General features: G+C 44.7%; 1 protein-coding gene across 1 annotated transcript in view; it reads left to right on the forward strand.

Annotated features, from left to right (window-relative positions):
- Positions 1 to 17,309, forward strand: part of dph1 (diphthamide biosynthesis 1) — a 95,290-nt gene extending 77,981 nt beyond the window's left edge. The window contains exons 9-12 of the mRNA XM_014163047.2: positions 2,590 to 2,690; positions 10,143 to 10,221; positions 16,119 to 16,253; positions 16,776 to 17,309. Coding sequence (XP_014018522.2) covers positions 2,590 to 2,690; positions 10,143 to 10,221; positions 16,119 to 16,253; positions 16,776 to 16,874 — 414 coding nt within the window. The 3' untranslated portion in view covers positions 16,875 to 17,309. The remainder of the gene's footprint in view (positions 1 to 2,589; positions 2,691 to 10,142; positions 10,222 to 16,118; positions 16,254 to 16,775) is intronic.
- The last annotated feature ends 1,486 nt before the right edge of the window (positions 17,310 to 18,795 follow it).

An 18,795-nucleotide genomic window follows, 5' to 3' on the forward strand; every position in this document is an offset into this window, starting at 1 on the left:
TGTTATTGGGTGGTGGTGTGTTTAATATGGTGATGTTATTGGGTGATGATGTGTTTTATCTAGTGATGTTATTGGGTGGTGATGTGTTTAATATGTTGATGTTATTGGGTGGTGATGTGTTTAATATGTTGATGTTATTGGGTGGTGATGTGTTTAATATGTTGATGTTATTGGGTGGTGATGTGTTTAATATGGTGATGTTATTGGGTGATGATGTGTGTTATCTAGTGATGTTATTGGGTGGTGATGTGTTTAATATGGTGATGTTATTGGGTGGTGATGTGTTTAATATGGTGATGTTATTGGGTGGTGATGTGTTTTATCTAGTGATGTTATTGGGTGGTGATGTGTTTAATATGTTGATGTTATTGGGTGGTGATGTGTTTAATATGGTGATGTTATTGGGTGGTGATGTGTTTTATCTAGTGATGTTATTGGGTGGTGATGTGTTTAATATGTTGATGTTATTGGGTGGTGATGTGTTTAATATGGTGATGTTATTGGGTGGTGATGTGTTTAATATGTTGATGTTATTGGGTGGTGATGTGTTTTATCTAGTGATGTTATTGGGTGGTGATGTGTTTAATATGGTGATGTTATTGGGTGGTGGTGTGTTTTATCTAGTGATGTTATTGGGTGGTGATGTGTTTAATATGGTGATGTTATTGGGTGGTGATGTGTTTTATCTAGTGATGTTATTGGGTGGTGATGTGTTTTATCTAGTGATGTTATTGGGTGGTGATGTGTTTAATATGGTGATGTTATTGGGTGATGATGTGTGTTATCTAGTGATGTTATTGGGTGGTGGTGTGTTTTATCTAGTGATGTTATTGGGTGGTGGTGTGTTTAATATGGTGATGTTATTGGGTGGTGATGTGTTTTATCTAGTGATGTTATTGGGTGGTGATGTGTTTTATCTAGTGATGTTATTGGGTGGTGGTGTGTTTAATATGGTGATGTTATTGGGTGGTGATGTGTTTTATCTAGTGATGTTATTGGGTGGTGATGTGTTTTATCTAGTGATGTTATTGGGTGGTGATGTGTTTAATATGTTGTTATTGGGTGGTGATGTGTTTTATCTAGTGATGTTATTGGGTGGTGATGTGTTTTATCTAGTGATTTTATTGGGTGGTGATGTGTTTTATCTAGTGATGTTATTGGGTGGTGATGTGTTTAATATGTTGATGTTATTGGGTGGTGATGTGTTTTATCTAGTGATGTTATTGGGTGGTGATGTGTTTAATATGTTGATGTTATTGGGTGGTGATGTGTTTTATCTAGTGATGTTATTGGGTGGTGATGTGTTTAATATGTTGATGTTATTGGGTGGTGATGTTTAATATGTTGATGTTATTGGGTGGTGATGTGTTTTATCTAGTGATGTTATTGGGTGGTGATGTGTTTAATATGTTGATGTTATTGGGTGGTGATGTGTTTTATCTAGTGATGTTATTGGGTGGTGATGTGTTTAATATGTTGATGTTATTGGGTGGTGATGTGTTTAATATGTTGATGTTATTGGGTGGTGATGTGTTTTATCTAGTGATGTTATTGGGTGGTGATGTGTTTAATATGTTGATGTTATTGGGTGGTGATGTGTTTTATCTAGTGATGTTATTGGGTGGTGATGTGTTTAATATGTTGATGTTATTGGGTGGTGATGTGTTTTATCTAGTGATGTTATTGGGTGGTGATGTGTTTAATATGGTGATGTTATTGGGTGGTGATGTGTTTAATATGTTGATGTTATTGGGTGGTGATGTGTTTAATATGTTGATGTTATTGGGTGGTGATGTGTTTTATCTAGTGATGTTATTGGGTGGTGATGTGTTTTATCTAGTGATGTTATTGGGTGGTGATGTGTTTAATATGGTGATGTTATTGGGTGGTGATGTGTTTAATATGTTGATGTTATTGGGTGGTGATGTGTTTAATATGTTGATGTTATTGGGTGGTGATGTGTGTTATCTAGTGATGTTATTGGGTGGTGATGTGTTTAATATGTTGATGTTATTGGGTGGTGATGTGTTTTATCTAGTGATGTTATTGGGTGGTGATGTGTTTTATCTAGTGATGTTATTGGGTGGTGATGTGTTTTATCTAGTGATGTTATTGGGTGGTGATGTGTTTAATATGTTGATGTTATTGGGTGGTGATGTGTTTAATATGTTGATGTTATTGGGTGGTGATGTGTTTAATATGGTGATGTTATTGGGTTGTTTTCTCCAGTATCGCTGGGCTCCATCATTGAGGGCTAGCTGTGTTAATTAGCCATATTATTAGTATTATTAGCTGGTTAACTAACTCAGAAACACTAGACTGGGGAGCTCTGAAGGACCTTTGAAGGATCCTCTAGTGGATCAGCAGAACGAGTGGGGGTGTGTGTTGTGTGTGTAGCTGTATAGGCAGGCAACACAGACAGGTCTCTTGTGAGTCCAAGGCCTGCCGAAACACACACACACACGTGTTCTTCGTGTGGGCTCGAAGCTAGTGTGACCATACTCTCCCTCTCTCCATCATCCTACTCTCATCACTCCTCATTCTTTGTATTTCTCTCTCGCTCTGTTTCTCTCTGTCTTTCCATCATAGCACCTGGAATCCAAGCTTGAGTCTCTTGGCAAGTCCTTCACTCGAGTGCTGCTGTCTGAGATTTTCCCCAGCAAGCTGGACCTGATGGCAGAAGTGGATGCGTGAGTCTACAGCACACACACACACACACACACACACACACACACACACACACACACACACACACACACACACACACAGACGGTGAAAGGCAGTGAGAATGTTTTGAGACTTGTCCTCTTGTCTTTGATACATATCCCTGATATACACAGAGACACCATCTGAAATGCTCTGTCATCCAACACTGTTATCCAGCGAGGCACAGTCATTAATGTCTTCAAAAGAAAACTCCAAAAGTTTGTAAAGTGAAACCGCTCGTGCTCAAGTCACTTTGATTTCTATGACTGTCTGTCTGGCTGGCTGGCAGAAAGAAGAGGGCAAGGAGGAGGTAGTGAGACACTGATGTGCAGAAGAGCTCTCTGAGAGACACAAATGCACACATTCTCCACAGTCCACACTCTCAGCAGATTGGCCTCTCACTGTGGAGTCATGAGTAGTGCGATGTGTGAGGGAGGAGTGTGTGAAGGAGGGACAGAAGGTCTGAGAGAGATGGTGAGAAAGGAGGGAGAGAGATCAGGGGAAGCAGAGGTAGTTGAGGAGGAGAGAGGGTGATAAAAGGAGGTGTTTGCTGCTCTTGTTTTTTTGGTGCTGTGATATCACCACTCCAAGGCAGTTACGCAAAACAGGGAATTCATAAGCCTGGCACGACTCAAACTGGACAAAATATTCACAGGCGATTCACAGGCACCTGTTTAGACAGCTTAGAGGCTGTAAATTAAGAGCTCAGAGTGGGACGCAAAATAACTGCTTTTCAAATGTTATGCAGAGAGCTGCCAGAGTAGGGTCGCTCAGTCAGTAGATGGTGACAGGGATGACTCAACAGGTCGCTCAGTCAGTAGATGGTGACAGGGATGACTCAACAGGGCTCTCAGTCAGTAGATGGTGACAGGGATGACTCAACAGGTCGCTCAGTCAGTAGATGGTGACAGGGATGACTCAACAGGGCTCTCAGTCAGTAGATGGTGACAGGGATGACTCAACAGGTCGCTCAGTCAGTAGATGGTGACAGGGATGACTCAACAGGTCGCTCAGTCAGTAGATGGTGACAGGGATGACTCAACAGGTCGCTCAGTCAGTAGATGGTGACAGGGATGACTCAACAGGTCGCTCAGTCAGTAGATGGTGACAGGGATGACTCAACAGGGCTCTCAGTCAGTAGATGGTGACAGGGATGACTCAACAGGGCTCTCAGTCAGTAGATGGTGACAGGGATGACTCAACAGGTCGCTCAGTCAGTAGATGGTGACGGGGATGACTCAACAGGTCGCTCAGTCAGTAGATGGTGACAGGGATGACTCAACAGGGCTCTCAGTCAGTAGATGGTGACAGGGATGACTCAACAGGGCTCTCAGTCAGTAGATGGTGACAGGGATGACTCAACAGGGCTCTCAGTCAGTAGATGGTGACAGGGATGACTCAACAGGGCTCTCAGTCAGTAGATGGTGACAGGGATGACTCAACAGGGCTCTCAGTCAGTAGATGGTGACGGGGATGACTCAACAGGTCGCTCAGTCAGTAGATGGTGACAGGGATGACTCAACAGGGCTCTCAGTCAGTAGATGGTGACAGGGATGACTCAACAGGGCTCTCAGTCAGTAGATGGTGACAGGGATGACTCAACAGGTCGCTCAGTCAGTAGATGGTGACGGGGATGACTCAACAGGTCGCTCAGTCAGTAGATGGTGACGGGGATGACTCAACAGGTCGCTCAGTCAGTAGATGGTGACGGGGATGACTCAACAGGGCTCTCAGTCAGTAGATGGTGACGGGGATGACTCAACAGGGCTTTCAGTCAGTAGATGGTGACAGGGATGACTCAACAGGTCGCTCAGTCAGTAGATGGTGACAGGGATGACTCAACAGGTCGCTCAGTCAGTAGATGGTGACAGGGATGACTCAACAGGGCGCTCAGTCAGTAGATGGTGACAGGGATGACTCAACAGGTCGCTCAGTCAGTAGATGGTGACAGGGATGACTCAACAGGTCGCTCAGTCAGTAGATGGTGACAGGGATGACTCAACAGGTCGCTCAGTCAGTAGATGGTGACAGGGATGACTCAACAGGTCGCTCAGTCAGTAGATGGTGACAGGGATGACTCAACAGGGCTCTCAGTCAGTAGATGGTGACAGGGATGACTCAACAGGTCGCTCAGTCAGTAGATGGTGACAGGGATGACTCAACAGGTCGCTCAGTCAGTAGATGGTGACAGGGATGACTCAACAGGGCTCTCAGTCAGTAGATGGTGACGGGGATGACTCAACAGGTCGCTCAGTCAGTAGATGGTGACAGGGATGACTCAACAGGGCTCTCAGTCAGTAGATGGTGACAGGGATGACTCAACAGGGCTCTCAGTCAGTAGATGGTGACAGGGATGACTCAACAGGGCTCTCAGTCAGTAGATGGTGACAGGGATGACTCAACAGGTCGCTCAGTCAGTAGATGGTGACAGGGATGACTCAACAGGTCGCTCAGTCAGTAGATGGTGACAGGGATGACTCAACAGGTCGCTCAGTCAGTAGATGGTGACAGGGATGACTCAACAGGTCGCTCAGTCAGTAGATGGTGACGGGGATGACTCAACAGGGCTCTCAGTCAGTAGATGGTGACAGGGATGACTCAACAGGGCTCTCAGTCAGTAGATGGTGACAGGGATGACTCAACAGGGCTCTCAGTCAGTAGATGGTGACAGGGATGACTCAACAGGGCTCTCAGTCAGTAGATGGTGACAGGGATGACTCAACAGGGCTCGCAGTCATCATCCCTTTTGTTTCAGCCCTATGATGCCAAAGGGTAGACTGGGGTCACAGTGAGGATGTTACAGGAATGACATTAAAAGTTTTATATTACAGGGAAGACGTGACAGGAATGGCGTGACGGCTGACATTACAGGGCTATCTCAGTGCTACACGGCTCTCAGCAGGACCCCAGATAATGAGAATGGTCCTGAGGTGGCTCTGCAGAGGTGTTAGAGTAGAGGCCTGATCAGAAATACATATTTCAGAGAGAAGATGTGGTATATTATTTACCACTTTCTTGCAAGTATACCCCTTTTATACAACTGGCAAATTGGGATGGGCATCTTGTTAAACCAAGGGGGCTGTTTGTATTGCAAATTAAGGAGGTGTTAAACAATGGAAGTGTAAATGAATTTACTTGCAAAGAAGCAGAGAACCGTTTACACAGACCCGATACCTGTATTTTGGTAACAGGGTCTGTGACAATGCAGGAATCATGACTAGGTACCCCCCCCCCCTTTCAGATGTACCAAAAAGCAGGTTAAAAGAAGCAGGCATGATACATTAGTAGGATCTTTATCTGTGTATGAAAGGGCTAAGAGAGACTAAGGGGTTGTTAATTATTTGAATGAGATTACTTTTTTAGGTAGGCAATCCGGAATAGTCAGGACGATGAGTGTGATTGGCCCACAGCAGGAGATGACTAGCCTAGACAAAACCGCTGGTCCAACTCAGTGTTGGATGTGATTTTCTGAACTTTCCTCTATTTAGCCTAGCAGTATTTGGAATTAGATTTGGCGGAGAGTATCTACCTCCATTGATTCCTGGGTTTGACAAAAACACAAACACCCTACGGGAGACAAATAGAAATCACAAAAAGTCTTAAAGCCAGACACTTCAAGATGCATCCTTTGAAAGAAAGTTTTATTTGTGTTCTGAACCCCCATTCGGGACAGTGCTTACCTTTGGGCACAGAATGAAAGGCAGTGCAGCCTGGCTGCGGAGAGGAGTGGAGAGGAGTACAGAAAAAGAAGGGAGGGAGAGAGAAGGTGTACTAGCCCACACAGTGCAGGGGAGAGGCCCTCTCTCTCCCATTCGTGACACACCACACACACTCCGACATACAGAGAAACCATTAGCAAACACTTTAAAGTGTGTAATTAGATTCCTGCCTGATTTTAACCATTGTGCAGATATCTGGCAGACCCACACACAGTTATCTCAACTGGTTCACAAATACCCTGCAATGTGTTATGCCATTTTACCACAAATCATTTGCATTTTCTCTTCACCCATATTCCAATCAAATTTCCTGTTTTAATATTTTTTATTTTATTAAAGTGACCATTTTCCTGAGATATCGAGAGAAGAGGTTAATTGTTTTTGCCTGTCTTGGTCCAGGCTGCTAGGATAACTGAAGGGCAGCAGCTTTGCAGGTGGAGGGAGGTCTGCCTAAGTGTGCATCCCAAATGGCACCCTATTCCCTATATTGTGCACTTCTTTTGACCAGAGACGTTTGCTGTAGAGGGAATAGGGTGTCATTTGGGATGCATCCTAGCTGTTACTGGGGCTAATGTACCAGAGAAGCTAATGTAGCTGGACAGGGACAGGGCCTTAGTTCACACTGGGAACACTGGGGAACCCTTTAGGTTCTGTGGTCACTCCAACCCTCCCTGCCTCCCAAATGGCACCCTATTCCCTATTTAGTGCACTACTTTTCACCAAGGTCTCTCGGGCTCTGGTCAAAAGTAGTGCTCTATATAGGGGAAAAAGGTGCCATTTGGGATGCAAGCTGCGTGTGGTACCCTTCCCTCTCATTCAATTAAGTCTGCCTATCAGGCTGTCCTCCCTCTACCCCAGCTCACTGCAGGGTCCCCCATTCACAGAGAGTCATCAGGATTCTATTCACTTACTGATGGTGTCCTTCACAGGGCATGACTAGAGCTTCCTGTTTCCCTACACCCAGAGGGCTGCTAGGAAATGGACAGGGGAAATGGGGACACATTCAGAGGCAGTTGCTGTAGTAGACTGTGACTGGAGTTATCTTTACCTCTCCCTGTAGTAACCCCTCTCTCTGTCTTTTCTCTTCCATCTCTCTCTCCCTCTCCCCATCTCTCCCTCACTCTCTCTCTTTCTCCATCTCTCAGTCTATGCCCTGTGGTGAGGGTTCTGCGGTGAGTTAGGAAGATCTTAGCTCAGATCTTGGCTGTAAATTGAATTGTGTGGCGTGCTGGGTTCCTAGCCAGTATGGCACAACACATGCTCCCAGGCCAATCTGTTAAGAAACTGCTCCTAAAGAGGGAAGTAGGGATTGTCAAATCCTCCTTCCCTCCTCTTCTGTCCTTCGCTTCTCTCTCCTCCACTCCCATCCACTCATTGCTTGCCTTAAAGACATGCTCCGGTACTTTGGCTACAAAGAAAGTACACTGCTCAAAAAAATAAAGGGAACACTTAAACAGCACAATGTAACTCCAAGTCAATCACACTTCTGTGAAATCAAACTGTCCACTTAGGAAGCAACACTGATTGACAATAAATGTCACATGCTGTTGTGCAAATGGAATAGACAACAGGTGGAAATTATAGGCAATTAGCAAGACACCCCCAATAAAGGAGTGGTTCTGCAGGTGGGGACCACAGACCACTTCTCAGTTCCTATGCTTCCTGGCTGATGTTTTGGTCACTTTTGAATGCTGGCGGTGCTTTCACTCTAGTGGTAGCATGAGACGGAGTCTACAACCCACACAAGTGGCTCAGGTAGTGCAGCTCATCCAGGATGGCACATCAATGCGAGCTGTGGCAGGAAGGTTTGCTGTGTCTGTCAGCGTAGTGTCCAGAGCATGGAGGCGCTACCAGGAGACAGGCCAGTACATCAGGAGACGTGGAGGAGGCCGTAGGAGGGCAACAACCCAGCAGCAGGACCGCTACCTCCGCCTTTGTGCAAGGAGGAGCAGGAGGAGCACTGCCAGAGCCCTGCAAAATGACCTCCAGCAGGCCACAAATGTGCATGTGTGTGCTCAAACGGTCAGAAACAGACTCCATGAGGGTGGTATGAGGGCCCGACGTCCACAGGTGGGGGTTGTGCTTACAGCCCAACACCGTGCAGGACGTTTGGCATTTGCCAGAGAAGACCAAGATTAATAAGATTATTTCTTTCATTCAGATCTAGGATGTGTTGTTTAAGTGTTCCCTTTATTTTTTTGAGCAGTATATGTTTTAAACCTCCCGCTTTGGGCTGGATGTGTCAATGTGTAGTTCATACATTCATAATCTATGAGCAGAATTACTGTCTCAATTATCCATGAAATTCCTAGTTTGATAGCAACTGTTTTCTTTAAGTTGTGTTGCGCCATTTTCCCTACATTTTGCCCAGCGTTATCCAGTGAGGTTGCAGGGTGGGCTCAGTGGACAAGCAGAGCGGGGGGGGGGCAATGGCATGGTGCACAATTCTCAGGGGCCACTTTTGGCTTGTGAGCGCTACTTTCAAAACTACTGGCTGGGGAAACGTCTCACTTATTTGCCTTCCAAATTAGACTGGTGAATACACATTCATTAAGTTTTTGGGGAGATATTTTCCCCCCAAAAAGTATTATGATTTGAAAATGCCTAGCGTTTTGCCTGAGGGTTTGGAATATTTGAGTTAATCATGACAGAGACGAGGAGAGCAGGGTGGTTAGGGTGAAGCCCCAATCAATTCTACTGTTCAAGGAAGCAGCTCTGATTTAAGGCTCAGTCTGTTAAAAGGAAACAAACAGAGAGAGAGGATACGGAGATACACTTCTGCAGCAGTTGACGTTTAACTTGTATCCCTGAAGATGTTGCACGATGCCGTGTTTTAGAGCTATCATCTTTCTCCCTCCCCACCTTTCTGTACACCTGTGCACAGATTCTGAATCCATATATTTGTATTGAAATCTACCAAGGTGTGTGCGCTCTCATTCCTCACCGTGTCCATGTGAATACAGCTGAATCCATAAATGTGTCTGGTGTATTACTGGTGGCTGTCTGTCTTCGGAGATAGGCGGTACAGGGAGGGGCTGTCACCGTGGAGATGGAGCTGTGGATAGCATTGATTTGTGGAAGCTAACCTCTTTAACCCCGCTCTGCCTCTCCTCCCTCCATTCTCCCCCCAGCTGTTTACATCCTTCTCCTCATCCTTCACTCACACAATCACTAAGATAAACACGTCTCATTGCCAATCCCTCTCTCTCTCTCACCTTTCTTTTCCATCACCCCTCCCTCTCTCCATCTTTCTTTGTCTCTCTCCCTCTAGCAAACTGCCAGCCCCCCTCCCCTCTGTCTGTCTTGCTATGTAGGCTAGCTCCGTGGAGACTGGGCTAGTGCAGCTTTTTTATTCAAGCTCACCTAACTCCCTCTTCTTTCTCTTCCCTCCATTTCTCCTCCTATCACACCTTCCCACCTCTCCCTGTTTCCCTGTTTGTGTTCCCCCTCTCCCCTCCTCTCCCTGTCTCCTCTCAGCATCCTTCCTTTCTCCCCCTGGTATGATGAATGAATGCAGAGTGTGTGCTGTGTTCAGAGTGAATCAGGACAGATCCTCTAACATATGCAGGAGATCAGGTGGAGGCAGAGCTGCCTGCAGCCCAATGCAGCAGCACAGATTCACATCATGCGCCTACCCACCCTGTTATCTGAGATGTGCACTGCCTCTTTAATGCAATCTCTCTCTCTCTCTGATGTTCTCTCTCTCTCTCCTTGCAGGTGGGTCCAGATCGCTTGCCCGCGTCTCTCCATTGATTGGGGCACTGCCTTCTCCAAACCCCTGCTGTCTCCCTATGAGGTAAACCGGCGTCTTACAACAGCTCGCCACGATCCACACTGTCTGCTGCTGTCATTCACTATCAAAAGAGGACAAGAGCGTGCACGCGTACACACACCCATACACACACTTCAAATGACTTTTCTCCCTCGGAGCAGGTGGTGTTGTGTAGGAACTTGCACCCTGTGATAAATGTGGGAAAATAACCTCATGTTCTGATGTCTGGTGTTAACATTGCAGGGGCTCATCAGTGCTGCTTGTCTCAGAGCAGGCAGGTAGCAGTCAGGCTGGTAGGGTTGATGGGGCTGAGGACAGGGCTTGGGAAAGAGGCTGGTAGGCTGGATGGATGGGGCTAGGGAGAGAGGAAGGAAGGCTGGATGGATGGGGCTGGGGAGAGAGGCAGGCTGGCTGGATGGATGGGGCTGGGGAGAGAGGCAGGCTGGCTGGATGGATGGGGCTGGGGAGAGAGGCAGGCTGGCTGGATGGGGCTGGGGAGAGGCAGGCTGGCTAGATGGGGCTGGGGAGAGAGGCAGGCTGGCTGGATGGGGCTGGAAAGAGGCAGGCTGGCTGGATGGGGCTGGGGAGAGGCAGGCTGGCTAGATGGGGCTGGGGAGAGAGGCAGGCTGGCTGGATATGGCTGGGGAGAGAGGCAGGCATGGAAACTATGCAGTAGGAGCCCCTATGTTCTCTCTCAGCACTGTTGCTCTTGCTCTCTCTCTCTCTCTCTCTTGCGTGCTCTCTCTCGCACTCTCTCTTGCGTGCTCTCTCTCGCACTCTCTCAATTCAAGGGGCTTTATTGGTTTGGGAAACATATCTGTACATTGCCAAAGCAAGTGAAATGGATAAACAAAAGTGAAATGAACAATAAAAAGTGAACAGTAAATATTACACTCACACAAGTTCGAAAAGAATAAAGACATTTCAAATGTCATATTGTTTATATACAGTGTTGTAGCGATGTGCAAATATTTGAAGTACAAAAGGGAAAATAAATAAATATGGGTTGTATTTACAATGGTGTTTGTTCTTCACTGGTTGCCCTTTTCTTGTGGCAACAGGTCACACATCTTGCTGCTGTGATGGCACACTGTGGTATTTCACCCAGTAGATATGGGAGTTTATCAAAATCGGGTTTGTTTTCAAATTCTTTATGGGTCTGTGTAATCTGAGGGAAATATGTGTCTCTAATATGGTCATACATTGGGCAGGAGGTTAGGAAGTGCAGCTTAGTTTCCACCACATTTTGTGGGCAGTGTGCACATAGCCTGTCTTCTCTTGAGAGCCATGTCTGCCTATTTCGATCTTTCTCAATAGCAAGGCTTTGCTCACTGAGTCTGTACATAGTCAAAGCTTTCCTTAATTTTGGATCAGTCACGGTGGTCAGGTATTCTGCCACTGTGTACTCTCTGTTTAGGGCCAAATAGCATTCTAGTTTGCTCAGTTTTTTTGTTAATTCTTTCCAATGTGTAAAGTAATTATATATTTTTTTCTCGTGATTTGGTTGGGTCTAATTGTGTTGCTGTCTTGAGGCTGTTTATTTGTTATATATCCACAAAGATTGGACAAGTGGTTTATCCTTACTGTTTTGGTTTTGGATAGATAACTCTTTGTGTTGCTGTTTGTTTAGTGTGTCCCAATTTTCCCAGAAGTGGTTAGATTCTATGGATTCTTCAATTGCATTGAGCTGATTTCTGACTTACTGTTCCTTCTTTTTCCATAGTGTATTTCTGTATTGTTTTAGTGATTCACCATAGTGAAGGCGTAGACTCAGGTTTTCTGGGTCTGTATGTTTTTGGTTGGATAGGATTCTCAATTTTTGCATTTTTGCATTCTTCATCAAACCATTTGTCATTGTATTATGTTTTCTTGGGTTGTCTGCTTGACATGTTTTTATTTGATAGGGAAGCTGAAAGGTCAAATATACTGTTTAGGCTTTCTACTGCCAAGTTTACACCTTCACTATTACAGCGAACTGTTTTGTCCAGGAAGTTGTCTAAAAGGGATTGAATTTGTTGTTGCCTAAATGTTTTTCGGTAGGTTTCTACACTACTTCCATCTATAGCATTTCTTAATATTGTGCAGTTCCTTTGGTTTTGATGCTTTGCTTTCACACTTTGCATCGGTTATTGACTGGAAGCGTAATATGCTGAAAACCGGTGACTAGCGGAATGACAACAACATTGATGCTTGTTAAAGAAGAGATGGAGAGAGGGACAGAGACACCTAACATTGGTACATTTAGAAACTACTCTCCTCTACACTAATCATATACTTTGCACACGAACCGCCACCTTCTTTGAGTAAGAAATCATGAATGTATTTACGTGAAATGCGTTGTGTTTGCCATGGATCTCTCTCGGTGGACAGGGCAGCCTTGGAAAGGGAGTTGGGCCTTTTCGCGGCACGCTTGTAAGGCTCTGATTGTCCGAAATGATTCCAACAAGTCTTCTACTGTTGTCCTTCTCTGTAGTTGTCCGGTATCTGGGGACTTGTCGTGTAGTCCTGAACAGAACTACAGAGTTAATTTTCCTTCCATTCACTCTTGAAGATGCTTCTTTGAAGATAGGCTAGCCAGCCGTGTCGATGGTTCCCAGTGGGGTGATGAGAGTAACGTAATACGATGGTTTGAGTAGAGTATTAGGATGGTCCTTCTTAAATTCACTTTCGAAGATACTTTACTCAGGACAGCTAATCAGCCGTACCAGTGATTGTCCGGGAGGTGAGTTTATCGTCTCCACCTCGTGTTGAGATTCAAAGTTCAAACCACTTTAAATGTGCACCTGCAGCTTCACGCTTTTCTGGTCTAATATGTTTTTTCTTAACTCATCATTTCTACAGTTTGTAGTAAAGGGGCGGTTCCGACAGGCTGACACGCTCTCTGACCTCACTCAGGGGCAGTGGCTACTCACCGTGTACAGTTATAAAAAAACTATTATCTCTTATAGCTTCTCCAATCACATCCCTCTCTTAACAAAACACTTTCATAATTTTTCATATTCCATGTACAACGCATAGTATGGAAACTTTGTGTATGTTCTGGGTATACTTTTCAAGTTACAGTAGTTCCTTTTTAACATTTTTAATGACGTCACAAAATAACGGACAAAATGACTGTGTTCTATAGATTGCCTCTGACCATTCCCCACGTTCTATGTTAGAAATATTATTCCAGTAGTTGCTTTTGAACGTGTTAGGTTTTCAGCGGGAAAAAGGTCTGTTGAGACAAAGCACATTCCTTTGGTGAATTTGGAGAGGGAGGCCTGAATCTTCTCCCCTTGATTTACAACAGGACGTGAGTTGTTAATCCCCACTCGTTCTTCCTCTGCGGGTGAGAGGGGGTCTGATTTGAAGTTATTCATTGCAAACCTGATCTGACCTATTTAGATTCTCATGGACAGTCATGACACTCTCTTCAGGTAGACTGTGATTTTGCTGTGATCTGATAGGGGTGTCAGTGGGCTGACTGTGAACACTCTGAGAGACTCTGGGTTGAGGTCAGTGATAAAGTAATCTACAGTACTACTGCCAAGGGATGAGCTCTCTCTCTCTCTCTCTCTCTCTCTCTCTCTCTCTCTCTCGCTCTCGCTCTCGCTCTCTCTCACTGACTATAGTGTACACTAGGAGCACAGCAGACCAGCTCCCCCCGATGGTGGCCGCGCCACACTGCATCCCAGCTGCAGCTTGTTTTTCTAACTAGAAAGAGATGGATCTGATAAGCAAATGATTGTTTGTGTGCTCCTGCTGAGGTTGTGCATCCCTTAAGACAGGCATTGGTTGCACAGTGATCACAAGCACAGAGGTGTGAATATGATGTGTTCTACGCTTTAGAGACATGAAGAGGTGTTAACACTTTAAGCACTATCAGTCATTATTGTTTCTAATAATGAGTCATATGAGATGAGAAATGAGTCGTATGGTTTCTATAGATATTTGGTTAGTTTCTAAACAGGAAAGGTGCCCCTGGTATGATAATTAGCAGGATGATCATCATGGTCATATTTTAAGCTGTGGTCCAATGTCAGTACATTCCATATCTGTGATCATGCACTGTTTACATGTCCAATCCTACGCTGCTGCTATGATATTGACTAATGCTGTAGATGGTGTGTGACTGTGGTTCACCCACTAATAAGATCCCTCCCTGATGTCAATTTGTGTTCAGAAGCTTTCTAGTAGAATGTGCCTTGGCTTCCCTGACAGACCTTTTTCAAATAGTATCAATACATATAAATGCTTTGTGCCATCTGCAGTGGTGTGTATGTTTGATAAGTTGATTCACCTCTTGTCATCCCTGCTAATAGACTGTGTCTGTGTCTGTGGGCTCCGCTCTCCTCTGTGGCATTCGGAGATGAGGAAGAGAGAGATATTGGAGGAGAGGGAGCAGTGGTTATTTTCAGAGCGTCTCATGTTATATTTATAGTCAATAAGACACACTTGCCTCCTGTCAGCAGAGGGATTAGCAGGAGCAGCTAGTTTACACGGAGGGAGGGAGGGAGGGAGGGAGGGAGGGAGGGAGGGAGAAGATAAGAAAGAACAATTTGTGATTGATAAGAATCAATTACATTATTGGCCAGGGCTGTGACGATACCAGTATCGCCACATGTTTTCCATGGCAAAAAGGGAAACACGAAGCAGACAAAACTCTTTGGTTATTTAAAACCTGCTGTATGTAGAATATTGTGTGCTATAGCTTGGTAAAAATAAATACATGTGACTCTGGATGACAACATAATGATGTGTGTTTCCAACATTAGGGCTGTTTTCCTAAAGAAGTTAAATCTGCTTTGTGCTTTGTTTCCTTGCCACGATACTAACGAGTATCGTGATACTGGTATTGTCCTGGCTCTAGTATTGACATGGCTTAACATGATAGCAAAGGGGAAATTATTGAAATTGTTGGCAGAACATGTACAATACAAGAGTTGTTTATGGAATTTTCTATCAAATTTAAAACTCCCTGACCTGTGTCTTTTGAATAGAGATAATTGGAAAATCTTCTGTATTATAAATGCATTCTCTTTATATTGCTATATCTTAATGTTCACTAACTCTGAACATAGCCAGTATGAATCATTGGCTCTAAATCAGTCTCACACATGGTAAAGCACTGTGTGTTGGTTCCTCGCCAACATTACAGTCCAGTTACTCTACAGTGAGTATGTCCTAAATGGCACCCTATTCCCTATATAGTGCACTATAAAGGCTATTCCCTATATAGTGTACTATGAAGGATATTCCCTATATAGTGCACTATAAAGGATATTCCCTATATAGTGCCCTATGAAGGATATTCCCTATATAGTGCCCTATAAAGGATATTCCCTATATAGTGTACTATGAAGGATATTCCCTATATAGTGCACTATAAAGGGAATAGGGTGCCATTTCGAAAGCAGACACAGTTAGGTAGGTAGAAATAAAGTGACATCCACACTTGTCATCCACACTCAATACTTTGACACCTGTCTGGCATGTGTGTGAAGTCAGACCTTGTGCCATCGTTTTCTGCATACTGCTGTGCTCCATACAATACTTCTCTCCTTCACTGTTTCTACTCAACCAACACTAACACTTCTGCCTTTTCCATCAGACCACTCCCTACCTCAATGACATACCAATGTCAGGGAAAGCCATACCAATTCCATTTGTGGAAATGAATAGCAATTCAAATCATGAATTTAACAAAACCTTGATTACAACTAGGCAGCTCAGGAATGAAATAGTTTAATGGAAAATGACTGAAATGGAACTGGCCCCAGGCCCTGATTATGAGCTATGTACAGTATGATATGCTGTAGTAAAAGAACAGGACAGGACAAATCAACAGAATGCTGGAAGCCCTCTGTTTTGGTTGTGTTGTCTGTGTATGCAGGTAATCTATGTTTAACCTCTCGGTCTCCCGTCCTCTCCTCTACCAGGCAGCTGTGGCTCTGCAGCAGGTGGGCTGGCAGGAGGTGTACCCCATGGACTTCTACTCCAATCAGAGCCTGGGGCCATGGGCGCCCAACCACCCCGACAACCAACCAGCTCGGCCCGCCCGCAAACAGACACAGGTGAGTAGGGCAGATGTTGAATGACATGGATGGGGAAGGGGACAGGAGATGAAACCACGTGTGTGTGTGTGTGTGTGTGTGTGTGTGTGTGTGTGTGTGTGTGTGTGTGTGTGTGTGTGTGTGTGTGTGTGTGTGTGTGTGTGTGTGTGTGTGAATCAGTCAGTCAGTCAGTCACATGGCTTAAATGGAAGAGCTAACGGAGCAAGCACGTTACCATGGTGACACCCAGTGGTACACTGACAACAGGACACATTTCATGATTTTTTTATTTCTTATTTGATTTGTGTTGATTCATCGTTACATAATCTGACACTATGTTATACATTCTGTACAATGACTTTTAAACGTGAACAGTCAAATGTACGCATTCCCTTTTGGATTCATATTTCCTTGCTATGAACATTCCTTGTGAGTTTTCTTGTCATCTGACTATACATGTTAAACATATCAGGGGTAAGTAATATCAGGGGTAGGTACTGTCACAGTCCCAAATGTTAACTCTCTCCCACTGTTTCCCTACAGAAGACTGGCTCACAGCCAGCCCCTCTCTCCGCTCCCTCACAGCAGGCTGAACAGTGTGGACAGAACCAGTGCACTCCTTGTGGCTGTCAGGGAGAATGACACTCACACCACCACCAGTCCTGGCTGCCAGCTCTTATCATGGCCATCGGTTGGAGCCAGGTCAGCCTAGAGGGGAGTGAGTCTATCTACCACCCACAGGAGGGCTTTCACTCTGAGCCCTGCTCAACACCTCACCTCCCCCAGGAGACAGAGAGCAGCACAGAGAACCAGAGACTCTTCACCTCAGATACCCCTCCGTTGTTGTCCTGACGGAATAGACTATACTGCATCTAAGGGTTGTTACCTTTTAAAGTGTGTATGTGTTGAGCACAGAGAAACTGAGGCAAGGTATGTCTGTGTATGAAGAGGGTGAATAAGTGCAGGAATGTGTGTGAGTGGGTGTGCATTTATGTATATTTTTCTGTGAAAGAGAGAGGGAGGAGAATGATATAAGAAGTTGGTGTGTGGGGGTAATAAAGAGAGAGGAATACAGAAGGATGGCTCTGAGTTGGTTGTGTTAGATGCCAGGGGATGTGGGTGGCTTTGGTTAAATACAAGCCACTTATCCCTGGAACAGAAGGAAGCTGCCAACCACTTTACACTGTAACCCACAGACTATATTAAAGAAGAGAATGCATATGGTCAAAAGATGAGACATGCTGTTTCTCTCCATTTCAAGCTTGTTTTCTTTCTATTATATTATACAGTAACAGTCAAAAGTTTGGACACACCTACTCATTCAAGGGTTTTTCTTTATTTTTACTATTTTCTACATTGTAGAATAATAGTGAAGACATCAAAACGATGAAATAACACATATGGAATCATGTAGTAACCAAAAAAGTGTTAAAAAATCTAAATATATTTCAGATTCTTTAAAGTAGCCCCCCTTTGTCTTGATGACAGCTTTGCACACTCTTGGCATTCTCTCAACCAGCATCATGAGGTAGTCACCAGGAATACATTTCAATTGTGCTGTGTTAAAAGTTAATTTGTGGAATTTCTTTCCTTCTTAATGCGTTTGAGCCAATCAGTTGTGTTGTGACAAGGTAGGTGTGGTATACAGAAGATAGCCCTATTTGGTAAAAGACCAAGTCCATATTATGGCAAGAACAGCTCAAATAAGCAAAGGGAAATGACAGCATCATTACTTTGAGGCATGAAGGTCAGTTTCTTCAAGTGCAGTCGCTATAACCATCAAGCGCTATGATGAAGCTGGCTCTCATGTGGACTACCACTGGAAAGGAAGACCCAGAGTTACCTCTGTTGCAGAGGATAAGTTCATTAGAGTTACCAGCCTCAGAAATTGCAACCCAAATAATTGCTTCACAGATTTCAAGTACAGACATCTCATTTACATTACATTTGACATTTTAGTCATTTAGCAGACGCTCTTATCCAGAGCGACTTACAGTAGTCTCAACATAAAACTGTTCAGAGGAGACTGCGTGAATCAGGCCTTCATGGTCGAATTGCTGCAAAGAAACCACTACTAAAGGACACCAATAAGAAGAAGAGACTTGTTTGGGCCAAGAAACACGAGCAATGGACATTAGACCGGTGGAAATCTGTCATTTGGTCTGATGAGTCCAAATTTGAGATTTTTGGTTCCAACCGCTGTGTCTTTGTGAGATGCAGAGTAGGTGAACGGATGATCTCCGCATGTGTGGTTCCCACCGTGAAGCATGGAGGAGGAGGTGTGGTGGTGTGATTTGGTGACACTGTGATTTATTTAGAATTCAAGGCACACTTAACCAGCATGGCTACCACAGCATTCTGCAGCGATACGCCATCCCATCTGGTTTACGCTTAGTGGGACTATCATTTGTTTTTCAACAGGACAATGACCCAAAACACACCTCCAGGCTGTGTAAGGGCTATTTGACCAAGAAGGAGAGTGATGGAGTGTTGCATCAGATGACCTGGCCTCCACAATCACCCGACCTCAACCAAATTGAGATGGTTTGGGATGAGTTGGACT

The sequence above is a fragment of the Salmo salar genome, chromosome ssa20 (assembly GCF_905237065.1).
Source record: "Salmo salar chromosome ssa20, Ssal_v3.1, whole genome shotgun sequence".
Classification (NCBI taxonomy): Eukaryota; Metazoa; Chordata; class Actinopteri; order Salmoniformes; family Salmonidae; genus Salmo; species Salmo salar.